At 42.5% G+C, this 15,762-nt stretch overlaps 1 protein-coding gene across 27 annotated transcripts in view; it reads right to left on the bottom strand.

The window, feature by feature from the left end:
- Positions 1 to 15,762, bottom strand: part of LOC309601609 (single-stranded DNA-binding protein 2-like) — a gene marked incomplete at its 3' end in the record, with an annotated part of 225,153 nt that overhangs the window by 65,542 nt on the left and 143,849 nt on the right. For 20 of the 27 annotated variants that reach the window (XM_082334722.1, XM_082334711.1, XM_082334736.1 and 17 more), the window contains one exon: positions 11,770 to 11,859. The exons of the other annotated variants lie outside the window; for them this stretch is intronic. In XM_082334722.1, coding sequence (XP_082190848.1) covers positions 11,770 to 11,859 — 90 coding nt within the window. The remainder of the gene's footprint in view (positions 1 to 11,769; positions 11,860 to 15,762) is intronic. 27 annotated transcript variants of the gene reach the window in all.

The raw sequence follows: 15,762 nt of genomic DNA, 5'->3' as shown, positions 1-15,762 counted from the left end.
AGCAGGTCGGTGACTGCCACCTCTTCGACAACTGGGACTTCACTCTGCGTCCTACCTCCATCTCCCAGCTCAGGGGCCTGAAAACCCCGAGGATAACCAGTCTGACTATTAAAGACTGAGGCAAAGAAGGCATTAAGTACCTCAGCCTTCTCCTCATCCTTCATGGCAATGTTTCCCTCCGCATCCAACAAAGGAGGGAGATTCTCCCTGGCCCTCCTTTTGTCACTGATATATTTGTAAAAACATTTTTTGTTGTCTTTAACAGTGGTGGCCAGTTTAAGTTCTAGCTGGGCCTTCGCCTTTCTGATCTTCTCCCTGCATAACCTCACAACATCCTTGTAGTCCTCCTTAACTGCCTACCCGTTCTTCCAAAGGTGGTAAGCTCTCCTTTTTTTCCTGAGTTCCTGCCAAAGCTCTCCGTTCAGCCAGGCCGGTCTTCTCCCCCGCCTGCTCATCTTACGGCACATGGGGACGGCCTGCTCCTGTGCCTTTAAGACTTCCTTCTTGAATAACATCCAGCCTTCCTGGATTCCTTTGCCCTTCAGGACTGCCTCCCAAGGGACTCTGTTAACCAGGCTCCTAAACAATCCAAAGTCTGCCCTACTGAAGTTCAGGGTAGCAGTTTTGATGACCCCCTTCCTTTCTTCTCCAAGAATCAAAAACTCTATCATGTCATGGTCGCTGAGCCCAAGACAGCCTCCGACCACCACATCGCACACCAGTCCTTTTCTGTTCGTAAACAGCAGGTCCAGCGGGGCACCTCCCCTGGTTGGGTTGCTTACCAGCTGTGTCAGGAAGTTATCTTCCATGCACTCCAGGAACCTCCTAGACTGCTTCCTCTCTGCTGTGTTGTATTACCAGCAGATATCTGGTAAGTTGAAGTCTCCCACGAGAACAAGGGCTAGGGATTGTGAGACTTCAGCCAACCGCTTGTAGAATACTTCATCTGTTTCCTCATCCTGGTTGGGTGGTCTATAACAGATTCCCACCAGGATATCTGCCTTATTAGCCTTCCCCCTGATCTTTACCCATAAGCACTCAACCTTATCATTACCTTCATTGAGCTCTAGACAATCAAAACACTCTCTAACGTACAAGGCTACCCCACCACCTCTCCTTCCTTGCCTATCCCTTCTAAAGAGCTTGTAGCCATCCATTGCAGCACTCCAGTTGTGTGAGTCATCCCACCATGTTTCCATGATGGCGACCACATCATAGTTTTCCTGCCGCGCAATGGCTTCCAGCTCCTCCTGTTTGTTTCCCATGCTGCGTGCATTGGTGTGAATGCACTTCAGTTGGGCTATAGATCTCTTCTCCAACACAGGCATGCCACCCCTAGGCTCATCCCTAGCAAGCCTGGTTTTATCCCCTTCCCCTTTCACATCTAGTTTAAAGCTCTCTCAATGAGGCCTGCTAACTCCTGAGCCAGAATCCTTTTCCCCCTTTGCGACAGGTGAACCCCATCTGTCTCCAGCAGGCCTGGTGCCATGTAAACTGCCCCATGACTGCAAAACCCAAAATTCCACCGCTGACACCAGCCTCTGAGCCACGTGTTAATGAGATGGGTCTTCCTGTTCCTTTCCGTATGCCTCCCAGCTACTGACGGGCTGGAGGAAAACACTACCTGCGCTCCTGATCCTTCAAGTAATTGCCCCAGTTCTCTAAAGTCCCTTTTGATTGTCTTTGTGCCTCTATCAGCTACCTCATCACTGCCAACCTGAACAACCAATAGTGGATAATAATCAGATGATTTTACCAGCTGTCGTGGTTTAACCCTAGCCAGCAACTAAGCACCACACAGCCACTCACTCACTCCCCCCTCCCAGTGGGATGGGGGAGAGAATCAGAAGAGTAAAAGGGAGAAAACTCATGGGTTGAGATAAAGACAATTTAATAGGTAAAGCAAAAGCCGCGCACACAAGCAAAGCAAAGCAAGGAATTCATTCACTACTTCCCATGGGCAGGCAGGTGTTCAGCCATCCTCAGGAAAGCAGGGCTCCATCACACATAACGGTTACTTGGGAAGACAAAATGCCATTGCTCCGAACGTCCCCCCCTTCCTCCTTCTTCCCCCAGCTTATATACTGAGCATGATGTCATATGGTATGGAATAGCCCTTTGGCCAGTCTGGGTCAGCTGTCCTAGCTATGCTCCCTCCCAGCTTCTTATGCACCTGGCAGAGGACGAGAAGCTGGAAAGTCCTTGACTAGTGTAAACTCTACTCAGCAAGAACCAAAACATCAGTGTGTTATCAACATTATTCTCATCCTAAATCCAAAACACAGCACTCTACCAGCTACTAGGAAGAAAATTAACTCTATCCCAGCTGAAACCAGGACACTAGCCTAGGGAGCTTCCTGGTAATGTCTCTTATCCTTGCCCCAGGGAGGCAGCAGACTTCCCTATGGGATGGGTCTGGTCGGCATATCGGGCCCTCTGTTCCCCTCAGAAGGGCATCGCCTATGACAATTACCCTTCTTTTTTTTTCTTACCAGTGGCCATTGTAATGTGTGGGGCTGACTGGTTCCCCCCAGTCAACCCCTTGGATGGATCACTGTCCGCATCATCATCCTCCTGGCCCTCGAGTTCCAGAGCCTCATACCTATTGTGTAAGGGCACCTGGGGGGGCGAGGTCGGCCGGGAGAGGATTTGCCTGCTGCATCGAGCAGGGATCTGCATCCATCCCCCTCCGTCTCTTGGGTCCCCTCCTTCTGCCTGGTGGCAAGAGGGTAGGGGAGCCTCTGCTTCTCTTGATGTTTCTATCTGGCGTGCTCGTCTCAGGGATGGCAGGGAGTGGCTCCACCAGTCTATCTCCCTCTCGCACTCCCTGATACTCCTCAATCTTTCTACTTCTTCTTTCAGCTCTGCCACCATGCTGAGCAGATCCTCCACCTGCTCGCACCTCACGCAGGTGTTGTCTCGGCAGCCCTCCATCACCAGAACAAGGCTCTGGCACTCCCTGCAGCCAGAGACCTGGGTGGCTGCATGTTTTAGTGGGAGCTCCGTCTGTGTCGCCACATCCCTTCTAGCGATGGCTTTTGTCCGAGTGGAAACCATGGCTAAGTCTCTTCCGGGAGGGCGTAGACCACAAGGAGAGCTCGCCAGCTGCCTGCTCACTCTGCCTGTGCGAACTGCTGCGCAAACTGCCGCACCACATCCTTTCTGATGTCCTTTCTGATGCCCTTTCTCTGATAAGAATAAGGATTGCTCCCAGAGTTAGAGAAGGGGTAAGTCCATTTGAAATCCTATATGGTAAACCTTACCTGGTTAATAGTACTATAACACGAGGTGATCAAAAGCATATTGAAAGGGAAGAAATACTGAAAAATTATTTGCTGTCTCTTTCACGGATTTTGTCATCTTTACACAGGTATCTCAATGAAAGGGCACCAGTGCCACTGGATGCTCCTGTACACATGTATCGACCAGGTGATAAAGTTTACATCCAGATGTGGAAGGATGAGCCTTTGAAAGAGCGGTGGAAAGGACCTTACCTGGTATTGTTAACTACATATACCGCTGTTAAGGTTGAAGGCATAAATTCCTGGATACATTACACACGGATAAAAGCAGCCCCACAGGAACATCGGACTTCCACAGAACTTCAACCTTTGAAGTTAAAGATCTCTAAGACTGTATGAATTGTAGCTGGGAAGTTGTTGAATTGTACTCTGAGTTAGAATGGATTCAAGGACTGATTGTCTGATTTAGCATTGTACTGCTAATATTAATGCCTTTTCTAAAGTATGTGTTCAAACATTTGTATCAAGGTACTAATTCTGTTGTTTTTATTAGCATGTATCATAGACCTGCAGGCTCAGTCAAAACTAAGAAGTCCATGGGAGGAGAACCTCCTTTTTAAATTGATTTTAAATTCTAAAAAAATTTATTGTAAATTTTAAAATTTTTTAAATTTTATAACTCCACTACCTTGGACTTGAGGGCAGCCTTTGGCCTGTTTAGGAGTCTGGTTGACAGAGTCCCTTGGGAGGCAGTCCTGAAGGGCAAAGTAGTACAGGAAGGCTCCATGTTTTTCAAAAGGAAGTCTCAAAGGCGCAGGAGAAGGCTGTCCCCATGTGCCGTATAATGAGCAGGCGGGGGAGAAGACCGGCCTGGCTGAACGGAGAGCTCTGGCAGGAACTCAGGAAAAAAAGGAGAGCTTACCACCTTTGGAAGAAGGGGTAGGCAGTTAAGGAGGACTACAAGGATGTTGTGAGGTTATGCAGGGAGAAGATCAGAAAGGCGAAGGCCCAGCTAGAACTTAAACTGGCCACCACTGTTAAAGACAACAAAAAATGTTTTTACAAATATATCAGTGACAAAAGGAGGGCCAGGGAGAATCTCCCTCCTTTGTTGGATGCGGAGGGAAACATTGCCATGAAGGATGAGGAGAAGGCTGAGGTACTTAATGCCTTCTTTGCCTCAGTCTTTAATAGTCAGACTGGTTATCCTCGGGGTTTTCAGGCCCCTGAGCTGGGAGATGGAGGTAGGACGCAGAGTGAAGTCCCAGTTGTCGAAGAGGTGGCAGTCACCGACCTGCTCCTCCACCTGGATGCTCACAAGTCCATGGGGCCAGATGGGATCCATCCGAGGATACTGACAGAGCTGGCAGAGGAGCTTGCCAAGCCACTCTCCATCATTTATCAGCAGCCTGGTCAACCGGGGAGGTCCCAGATGACTGGAAGCTAGCAAATGTGACGCCCCTCTACAAGAAGGGTCGGAAGGAGGATCCCGGGAACTACAGGCCTGTCAGCCTGACCTCGGTGCCGGGGAAGGTCATGGAGCAGGTCATCTTGAGTGCCATTATGAGGCACGTGCGAGACAACCGAGGGATCAGGCCCAGCCAGCATGGGTTTATGAAAGGGAGATCCTGCTTCACTAACCTGGTCTCCTTCTATGACAAGGTGACCTGCTTAGTGGATGAGGGGAAGGCTGTGGATGTTCTCTACTTGGACTTTAGTAAGGCCTTTGACACTGTCTCCCACAGCATTCTCCTGGAGAATCTGGCTGCTCATGGCTTGGATAGGTACACTCTGCGCTGGGTTAAAAACTGGCTGGAAGGCCGAGCCCAGAGAGTGGTGGTGAATGGAGTCAAATCCAGTTGGCGGCCGGTCACGAGTGGTGTTCCCCAGGGCTCAGTGTTGGGGCCAGTCCTGTTCAATATCTTCATTGATGATCTGGATGAGGGGATCGAGTGCACCCTCAGTAAGTTTGCAGATGACACCAAGTTGGGTGGAAGTGTCGATCTGCTGGAGGGTAGGAAGGCCCTGCAGAGGGACCTGGACAGGCTGGATCGTTGGGCCGGGGCCAACTGTATGAGATTCAACAAGGCTAAGTGCCGGGTCCTGCACTTGGGTCACAACAACCCCATGCAACGCTACAGGCTGGGGGAGGAGTGGCTGGAGAGCTGCCTGGCTGAAAAGGACCTGGGGGTGTTGGTTGACAGCTGCCTGAACATGAGCCAGCAGTGTGCCCAGGTGGCCAAGAAGGCCAATGGCATCCTGGCTTGTATCAGGAATAGTGTGGCCAGCAGGCCCAGGGAGGTGATAGTGCCCCTGTACTTGGCACTGGTGAGGCCCCACCTCGAGTACTGTGTTCGGTTTTGGGCCCCTCACTACAAGAAGGCCATCGAGGTGCTGGAGAGTGTCCAAAGAAGGGCAACGAAGCTGGTGAAGGGTCTAGAGCACAAGTCTTATGAGGAGCGGCTGATGGAACTGGGGTTGTTTAGCCTGGAGAAGAGGAGGCTGAGGGGAGACCTTATTGCTCTCTACAACTACCTGAAAGGAGGTTGTAGTGAGGTGGGGGTCAGCCTCTTCTCCCAAGTAACAAGTGATAGGACGAGAGGAAACGGCCTCAAGCTGCACCAGGGGAAGTTTAGGTTGGATATTATGAAAAACTTCTTCACCAAAAGGGTAGTCGGGCACTGGAACAGGCTGCCCAGGGAAGTGGTTGAGTCTCCATCCCTGGAGGTATTTAAAAGAAGGGTAGACGTGGTGCTTGAGGACATGGTTTAGTGGTGGACTTGGCAGTGCTAGGTTAACGGTTGGACTCGATGATCTTAAGGGTCTTTTCCAACCTTAACGATTCTATGATTCTATGAAATTGACTCAGGTGACAGTAAAAATAGCAAACCAAATTGATTGATTGTTGGGTCTGTACTCATTCACCTGGGCATGGGAAAAAAAGAGTTCCATTGATTGGGATATCGATTCCTGCCAATATATACTGGCAGTGTCTGTGGAAAAGGCCAAATTATAGTGGAAAACGGGATCAAACTAGTGGAAAACGGGACAAAACTACTTGGAGGGTAGAGGTTCCCATCCCATGGGAGCACTATTGTAAATGTATACAACGATGCAACCCTTCTAAAGGACAACAGAAGTTGGATTGTCTTTTAAATGAAACCTTTGTAGGTAGGTACTCTAGCTGTAATATGACCATTCCAGTTGGAATACCTATAGTAGGTGGACAATATTCCGATTGGCCAGTTCAAGAGGGTATTGGTATTGGATATGCGGGGACACAGCTAGAAAAGTGCTACCTCCCAAACCGGTCAGGAATATGTACATTGGGAGCAGTAGTTCCGAACATATTACCACTGTGGACAAATTAAAGAAAGGAGATCAACTGTGGTTATGATCATTTATGAAAAGTCAAAAATGGTCAAACACGTTAATAGAAAAACCAGCCCCCTTCCACTCCTTTGCTAGGTGGTTTCTGCCATGGTTGGGGGTAAGCGAATTAGAGAAAGCAATAGTTAATATATCTGCTGCAATAGAAAGTACTGGAAACAATACTGCTGATGCAATTGCTGCATTACAGCAAGAAGTTTCCCAGTTGGCTGAAACCAGCTTACAGAATAGAATGGCTCTGGACATGCTTTTGGCCTCTCAAGGAGGAGTATGTACCATGATAAACACTAGTTGTTGCGTTTATGTAGATCAGAGTGGCAGGATAGCCACTAATTTGAATAGAATCTGGGAGCAAACTAAAATTCTACATGAAGTACAGAAGGATGATACCCCATTAGGATTTGCAGAAACTTGGAAATGGATGACTTCCTGGTTTCCAGATCTGAGCCTATGGGTTAAAAGTATTCTTTTAGTTATTGTAATAGTATTGTTAATCTTTGTCTGCATCTATGTGGTCGTGCAGTTTTGGTGTTTTGGTTCTTGCTAAGTAGTGCTAAGTAGTTGCTAAGTAGTGCTTACACTAGTCAAGGACTTTTCAGCTTCCCATGCTCTGCCAGGTGTACAAGAAGCTGGGAGGGGGCACAGCCAGGACAGCTGACCCAGACTGGCCAAGGGGCTATTCCATACCATATGACGTCATACTCAGTATATAAGCTGGAGGAAGAAGAAGAAGGAAGGGGGGGACGTTCGGTGCGATGGCATTTGTCTTCCCAAGTCACCATTACGCGTGATGGAGCTTTGGTTTCCTGGGGATGGCTGAACACCTGCCTGCCGATGGGAAGTAGCGAATGAATTCCTTGTTTTGCTTCGTTTGCGTGCGCAGGTTTTGCTTTACCTATTAAACTGTTCTATTTTATTTTATTTCAATTATTAAACTGCTCTTATCTCAACCCACGAGTTTTCTCCCTTTTACCCTTCCAATTCTCTCCGCCATCCCACCAAGGGGGGAGTGAGCGAGTGGCTGCATGGTGCTTAGTTGCTAGCTGGGGTTAAACCACGACAGCAGTGTACCTTTAAGTGCTGCTCCTTGGTTGGAAAGAAGGTGTATGAGAAAATTGTGTGAGACTTAAATAGGAATTGCTCCCCTATATAAGTCTCAAAGGGGGGAACTGTAGTCAGTACCCTGGAACTGACAGAAGTGGTTCAATGAGGAACTTCTAATCAGGAACAGCTAACCTTGAAGAAGAAACAAAAGACTGATAAAGAGGAGTGTCGGGGTCATGGGGCTGAGAAGTTGCTACACAAGGATTTAGTCAGCGTATTGTTGGAGATACCTGGCCTGAGAGAAGAAACAGGAGGACACCACGAAACAGTCAAGCAAGGAAATACCAAGATAAGCATGAGAAAACAAGGCCACTGATAAAGTGAAGTGAGAATCACTTGAACCATGAGTGAACTATCCTAATTAACATAGTAAAAACCACACCTCCAGCAATAAAGCCCCCGGCCCAAGCAAAGACCCTTACCCACTGAGCATGGGCTGTAAATTTAAAACACGCTGTACCTTTAAGTGGAGACGAGCCTTGCAAGAACCAATAGAAGCAAGGATGAATAAGTGGAATTGTGAAAACACTGATAACAGCTACTCAGAATGTATAAAATGTCACTGTATGTTAACCAAGGGGTGCTAGCTCTGTGGAGTTACCACCTAGCACCCATCTCTGCACAGACAGGAAATAAACAAATGTCTCGACTCTGTGTGTTATTTGGCTTTTTTGCACACTGGATAAAAGAACCCTGCTTTTTGGGACAACACCTTCCTAATTTCCACCTTCCTCTGAATTGTCTGATGAGAACCAACTGCTGTAGCAAGAGGATCCATTTTGCTTGTGTCCTAGTTAGTAGTTTGCACGATACACTGAAATCAAGTTCCAGTGCAAAACTAAGAGCTGGTACTGGTGAAAAATGAAATTATTTAAAGTCACCTACCAATTCAGAGTTAGCCAAGTAGAGCTGGAAGATAGTGGTTGTTGACAGCTGTAACTTAGACCAATCCAAACATTTTCATGAATGCAACGAAAGGCAGCTTTATCATTCCAGGATGATCTTCCAGATAAATTGTAGTTTGCAAAACATTGAACTGTTACAATGCTTTTGTAATAGAAAGTCTTAGTAAACTAAATATAGTCTTAGTGAACTATATAGAGACATAAGTACCATTCTACCACTATTTCTATAATCTTCCCACTGTTTAAAAAACAGAATTGTTCACTTTCATAATCTAGGAGTGAATTGCATGTCCAAGTGTAAATTCTCATCCCTCAGTGAAAGACTGGTAATTCATAGGAAAGGGACTGGAGTTCCTCAGAATTCAGGCTAAGAAAGGTGAACATATTTTCTGTGGTTTGGTTTACTCTCATGATTAGTCAGGATCAGTGGAGTTGCAGAAGAGTATATGGAAACTGATTTGCTAGTTAAAGATATACTAGAAAGACAGCATCTATTAAGAAAGTAGTATGTTTTGCCCATGAGTTTGTCTGTCTTATTTGTCTTTTCAACTACTTTTTAAAAAACAGATGATGCCCCTCAGTTTTCAAGGTCCTCATTACAGGGATGATGTCTGCCAATATTTTCTTGTCCTCAGATAAATTTATAAGATTCAGCTCTGAAGGCATTACAAGCAGATATTAACTGCTTCTTGACAATAGACACTCATACCAATGCCACAACACATTATCATGGACTGTCTGTACGTATTTGCTTTATACACACCTTATAGTTTCCATACACTGATATGTAACTGACTTAATTTTGACTTAACTTCCTTTTGTCAGGATTGTTCCCAACCATATTAATATATTTGCTATCAAACTTACAGTTGGATTTGCTAACTAAAATGTTATTTCTTTATATATATTCTTAAACATTTAACTACAGAGAAAATTAAGTCTCTTGAAAAAAGTTTGTTTTGTTAACTAGGACATTCAACTGAAGAAAGTCGATTTCTAGCAACTAAAACTACAAAGGACTCATTTCAGGTCTTGCATGTTGTCCTGGTTTCAGCTGGGATAGAGTTAATTTTCTTCCTAGTAGAATCATAGAATCATTAAGGTTAGAAAAGACCTCTGAGATCATCGAGTCCAACCATTAACTGCCTGGTCCACCTCTAAACCATGTCCCTACGCACTACATCCACATGTTTTTTGAATACTTCCAGGGACCGTGATTGCACCACTTCCCTGGGCAGTCTGTTCCAATGCCTAATCACTCTCTCCATGAAGAAATTTTTTCTAATATCTAATCTAAATCTCCCCTGGCACAACTTAAGGACATTTCCTCTCGTCCTGTTGCTTGCTACCTGGGAGAAGAGACCAACTGGTATAGTGCTGTGTTTTGGATTTAGGATGAGAATAATGTTGATAACACACTGATGTTTTAGTTGGTGCTAAGTAGTGCTTACACTAGTCAAGGACTTTTCAACTTCCCATGCTCTGCCAGGTGCACAAGAAGCTGGGAGGGGGCACAGCCAGGACAGCTGACCCAGACTGACCAAAGGGCTGTTCCATACCATATGACATCATGCTCAATATATAAACTGGGGGAGTTGGCCCCCAGTGATCGCTGCTCGGGGACGTGCTGGGCATTGTTTGGTGGGTGGTGAGCAATTGTATAGTGTATCACTTGCTTTGTATATTATTATTGTATTATATTATTACTACTACTACTACTACTACTACTACTACTATTATTAGTACTACTATTCTATTTTATTTTACTTCAATTATTAAACTGTTCTTATCTCAACTCATGAGTTTTCTCACTTTCACCCTTCCAAATCTCTCCCCCATCCCACTGGGGAGGGAGAGTGAGCGAGCAGATGTGTGGTGCTTAGTTGCTGGCTGGGGTTAAACCACGACACGTTACAGAGATACATGATGACAAGGACTCGGCAATTTTAAGAATAGGTGAATGGTAATCTCTGGAGGAGTCCAAACTAATTGGACTGTGTAGATCAGTTCTTGAAACCTGCCTTGCAGAAGATTCATCAGACATATTTTTGAGAAGAAAAACATGAAATAAAGACTGCTGATATCCTGCCATTTTTTACAATCACCATTTTGATAAGAAAATAAAGAGCTGTAAAGATGTAAGAGAGTAAAATATCTCTTTTTTCAGACTAAATAGCTTCTTTTGTCTATGTATCTCATGGAAGAAGGAAAATGATGCTACCCTGTATCTCTACCTGGATTTCAACACTTGTTTTTCATGGAACAAGCTTCCTATCGTGATCTTCTCCTCACATCATGGTCCTGGAAATCTGGATTGTTCCTTTCACATTATGAGCTCAAGTATATGAAGTGGAAATCTCTATTGTGCCCCATCTTAAAGGACTGTTTCAATTCCAGAGCAGCATTTGCTCCTACTGCTGCACAGAGAGTTTGCTAGTGAGGAGAAAAAGAACTGAGCTTTGGTGACCAGGAGATGCAAGCTCACTCATATGAGCAATCCAGTCTTTGACTACAATTGCAGTTTGGCCTTGCACTATAAGTTGCAATTTTTTTTCATCCTAGTATTCTGTACTGCTAGTATCCAAAGTGGTAACTGGCTATTTAATTTCATTTATGACAAAACTTATGAGAGACAACATATGCTTTAATTCCTTGGTTTGTTTTTAGGCATTGGAGTTGAGATCTTCAATGCAAAGAGATGCTCAGTAGGATATTCTTAATTGTCTAGGTCTAACTTTCATTGAAATTTGAACATCTTAAATGTCTGGCTTGTGGCATGACCAACAAAGTTCTTATTTCAATTTTAATATTAAATTCTAATATTTTATCATAAGAAATTGTTATAAAATTATATTCAAGCATTTTCAAGCTCCAACCATCAACTGGCATCATTTCTTATTCCTGAAATTTTGAAATGAGTTGTGCTGTACTATTTCACAAATTGAATATTTGTCGGTTAAAGAAATCCCTTCCTTTCCATCTATTTACTTTTGTTAAAAAAATCCTCTCAAGTATTGTACTGTATAATGACATATAGTTTAGAATAGGACCTTTTCTACAAACTTTTAAACAGTATTATGGAGGATTTTCTGTCCTAAAGTTCCTGTAATCATACTTTTTCTGAATACCTGAAAAAACCCCGGTGGTACAGGACCTACTGGCATGCCATCTCCTGAGGGAATGTTTCCTAGCACTGGACTGGGAGCTGCTGCAGCACTCTGAAAAGAACAAAGGGAAAATAAACCTTTGTCATTGCATGGTAGGCATAAAAAAAACAAAACAAGAATCCCCAAAAAACCTTTCATGACCAAAATTCAGGAAGTAATTCTCCAGATATGTCATAATGTCATTGTTTCATCTAAAGGTAAATTAAAATTGTATAGTGTTTAGTCTTATTTTATACAAGCAGAATGATTTGTTAAAGATGACAAGTGTATGTTGAGGGGAAGGATGCTAGAGATTGTATGGACATACAAATATGTATTGACTAGATAGATCTTGACTAGATTTTTTTAAAAAAATGTATCTCATTGTGTCTATATATACACAAGAGAGAATGTAACAACTTGCACACTTTTTTTGTATTATGTGTATAAACATTCCCAGACATGCATACAGATATATATGTAGCATAAGGAAATTAATTTATGCATTTTATGAACAATTTCCAAGCACTTTAAAGATAATTTCAGCAGACTGTAATATTCTTTCAGAATTATATCAAGCTTCAAAACATGATTCTGTTACAAATAGTACAAGAAGGAATGCTCACAATACTACTAGTAATACTCATGATTTTACCAACCCTCAAAATAACCACCATGATAAATTAGAAGAATTCAGGTTACATTTTTGGAAAGGAAAAAAAAAAGGTATTTCTAAGAAGTGAATCAAAGAATGAAATTAGTTACCTTTGCAAATCCTTCAGATGGAAGAAGCAAGTAAAGAATATTGCTTCTGGCAATTTATAAGCAGGAGATCATCACAAAAAGGAAAGCCAAACCATTATTGTTGTCATGTATTGGAACCTCAGTCACTTTTAATTTCCAGCAGTCTTTCTTCCTGCAATATGTTTCTGTTAGGGCACAAGACTGAATCACCTATAAAGACTTACAGTCTTTTGTAAAAGTACTCATGCACACACAATGCAAAGTGAGACGCTTACAGTTCACTAATGATCTGCCAATGTCTGCCCTACAGAATATGCATGACATGTTTATTATCTTATTACTCCACGTACTCTCACATTTGCTATCAAAAAGATGCAGATCTGTAAATTATATTTCCAGGCGTTTGGCACACTGTCTAGGAAATTAAAGAATAATGCTGGGAAGATTTGAAAACTGGCACAAAGATGGACTGACCTTTTTAAACCAAGCAAAAAGGAAATATTCAGTTAATTACCAAAGATTTTTCAATGGCCTAAACCGTGCTTTAGAATCAATTTTTTGAACAACTACTAGTAACACATTTAGCATCTAAGCTGTATGTTCTTAGAATCATAGAATCTTAGAATCGTTAAGGTTGGAAAAGACCCTTAAGATCATCGAGTCCAACCGTTAACCTAACACTGCCAAGTCTACCACTAAACCATGTCCTTAAGTTCTTCTGAAACAAAAGTCTAGAGAATGTGCTATTAAGGCAAGAAGATTGTAATAAGTACTGGCTTCAGAACTGAGTATGAGACTTTTGATTCCCTAGAAAACCCTGTAATAATGGCCATTCTTATTTATGCAAAGATCTGGTCTGTAGGATCAATGTTAAAATATAAATCGCAATTGACAAAAAATGTCAGTCACATGAATTTGAAGTAGCAACCACATTTGAATCATAATATCTTTTTGTGAAGGACTAACATAAACCTGTCAAGGTACTCTATAAAGCTTCAGCAAAGAAAGATGATTATCTGCTAGTAATGGCCATTCCTTGAATACTGCCTGAAGTTCATGGAATTGGAGTATGAGGCTGCTTAGATGCATGGAAAAGCATACTACTCCTTGGAACATCTCAGGTCCTTCTTCCATGTCTGTGGCACTATCTTGGACTCCCAGAGGGGAAAATAAGTAAGTGGTGTGAATGCACAGAAATAACTGCTGAAGAACAATGTAATTTTGTTATGCTGCTTTTTTTTTGCATGGCATCTGTGTCTGCCCACTAATTACTCTCAGGATATCTATATTTCCAAAGGAGAACTGACAAGAAACTCCTGGGGATTTTTTTAGGCAAAAAATGGACTTGGTTAAACTGAGCATCAGATCACAATGTCAAGTAAAACCATGATCAGATGTACAGCTTCCATATGTACAGGTTTTCTAGCTAAAGAATGACAACAGTAACATCACTGATGAAGAAAACTGATGATGTTAAAAGCTTGAACAACCTAAAATGTCCAAAATACTCTGCACTGCAGCCTCAAACTAAGAGTAGTCCATTAAAAGGGCATTAATAATTATGAACCTGATTACAATATCATCCCTCCTTGCATGCTAATGCCTTATTGTCCCTATGCTACCTTAGATGTGTCTGTCTTTAGTGGTCATGTGTGAAGCACTGTAATATGTCCAACAGAGTTGATGTTACAGAATAAAGCATTTGAACAGACTAAAATAAATCACTGGCCAAACATATGTCAACAGTATCAAGTCAGTTATTCAAAATCCTGTAAGTGGAGAGATCTCCAAAAAGAACCAAGTAGCACCTCCTTTGATATATGACTGGTTTTCTCAAGGCTCCCACCACAAGTTCCACATTTGCTCATATTATTTAAACTTAATTATATCAGGCATTAATGCATGTCAGAGTGCCTTAATGAACAATGGAAAATGGGTCTTAGATGTCCTTCTCAATTGAGACCTCTGCCAGACTATCCTGGTTATGAAACAATGTAAGAGGAGAGAGTGACTTCTCACGGTACAGTGTTCCCATAGGGATATGGCGATCTGCCTCAGCAGAGTTCACTCTGTTTTCCACACTTCAAAAATCACTTTAAAACAGAAGAGAGCAAAAGAAAAAATCGTAAATTATACTTAACAGGTAAAAAAAAGAGAGAAAGAAATAATGACTGTTCCAAAACAGGGTGGAAAAACGTTAAAAATTATATCTGTTAGTATTTCTCTTAGCCATTAAACTTTCTTAACAAAGCTTTATTTTAAAATATGCCTAAAGATAACATTTAGGTAATTAAGTCTCAATAGTTGTTTTTTTTTTTTAATATATTTTGGTTACAGTTTTGTAATCTGACTTAGCAATGATACCAGAGGAATCCAGATCTATTCATTCAACCTGAGGGAATAGTACACAATTTTCAAGGCCTGATAAAATGGCTGCTGTAATAGTAGCAGCCATGCAGAACAATTCTTTGTTTACTGAGCTATAGACATAGCAATGTTCACATAGCAATGAATGAACATAAGTCTATCTATCTCACACATTTATAGATGTAAAGAAATGTATTACTTTTGGAGATGCTGTCACTATTGATTCCTATGAAGGGGATACGGCTCTAAAGTGAACATGTTTTAGGAGAAGCAATTTTTGTACAACTTTGTTAATGGAGAAGAAATATAGAAAGGAGCATGACAAAGTAAATATATGGGGTCAGACAGTTTCTACAGCCTCCTCAGAAAATTATTTGTTTGAGGACTGAAGCCCCATTTTGGAAAGCTGCTCTGAGAATGGCCAAAAGATCTGAACAATGCTATCATACAGTAATAAAACAGAGGTTGGCAAAAGGGAATTATTTGTGATGATGAAGAGAGAAGGAAAGCAACATCTTGTGGAAGTGATTACACCACAAGTGATCCAGACTGAATTATTTAATTATTCTCAGTTCTAATGGTTTCTGAAGAAAAAGGTCTCAAACTAGAAGGGAGCCAGCTCTTTGCTTCATGCTAGTTCCTAAAAATTAATTTACTCTGTTAATGTTGGTCATTTTTTGTTTGTGGGCCATGATGTTACAGGGAGGTATTCAAAGTGTTGGTTTTAATTGTCCTCAATTATTTGAGACTTGATTACATTGTGTAGTTTATGGACACTACGTAAAACCATTTCTCCTCTATATTTCTGGGAGCGGATAGGAGGACAGAATGATGCAAAGTGTGAGTGGCTACAATAGTAGGTCA

This window comes from Platalea leucorodia (genome assembly GCF_965183815.1).
Source record: "Platalea leucorodia genome assembly, chromosome: W".
Lineage (NCBI taxonomy): Eukaryota > Metazoa > Chordata > Aves > Pelecaniformes > Threskiornithidae > Platalea > Platalea leucorodia.
This window is presented reverse-complemented; position numbering and strand designations above follow the sequence as displayed.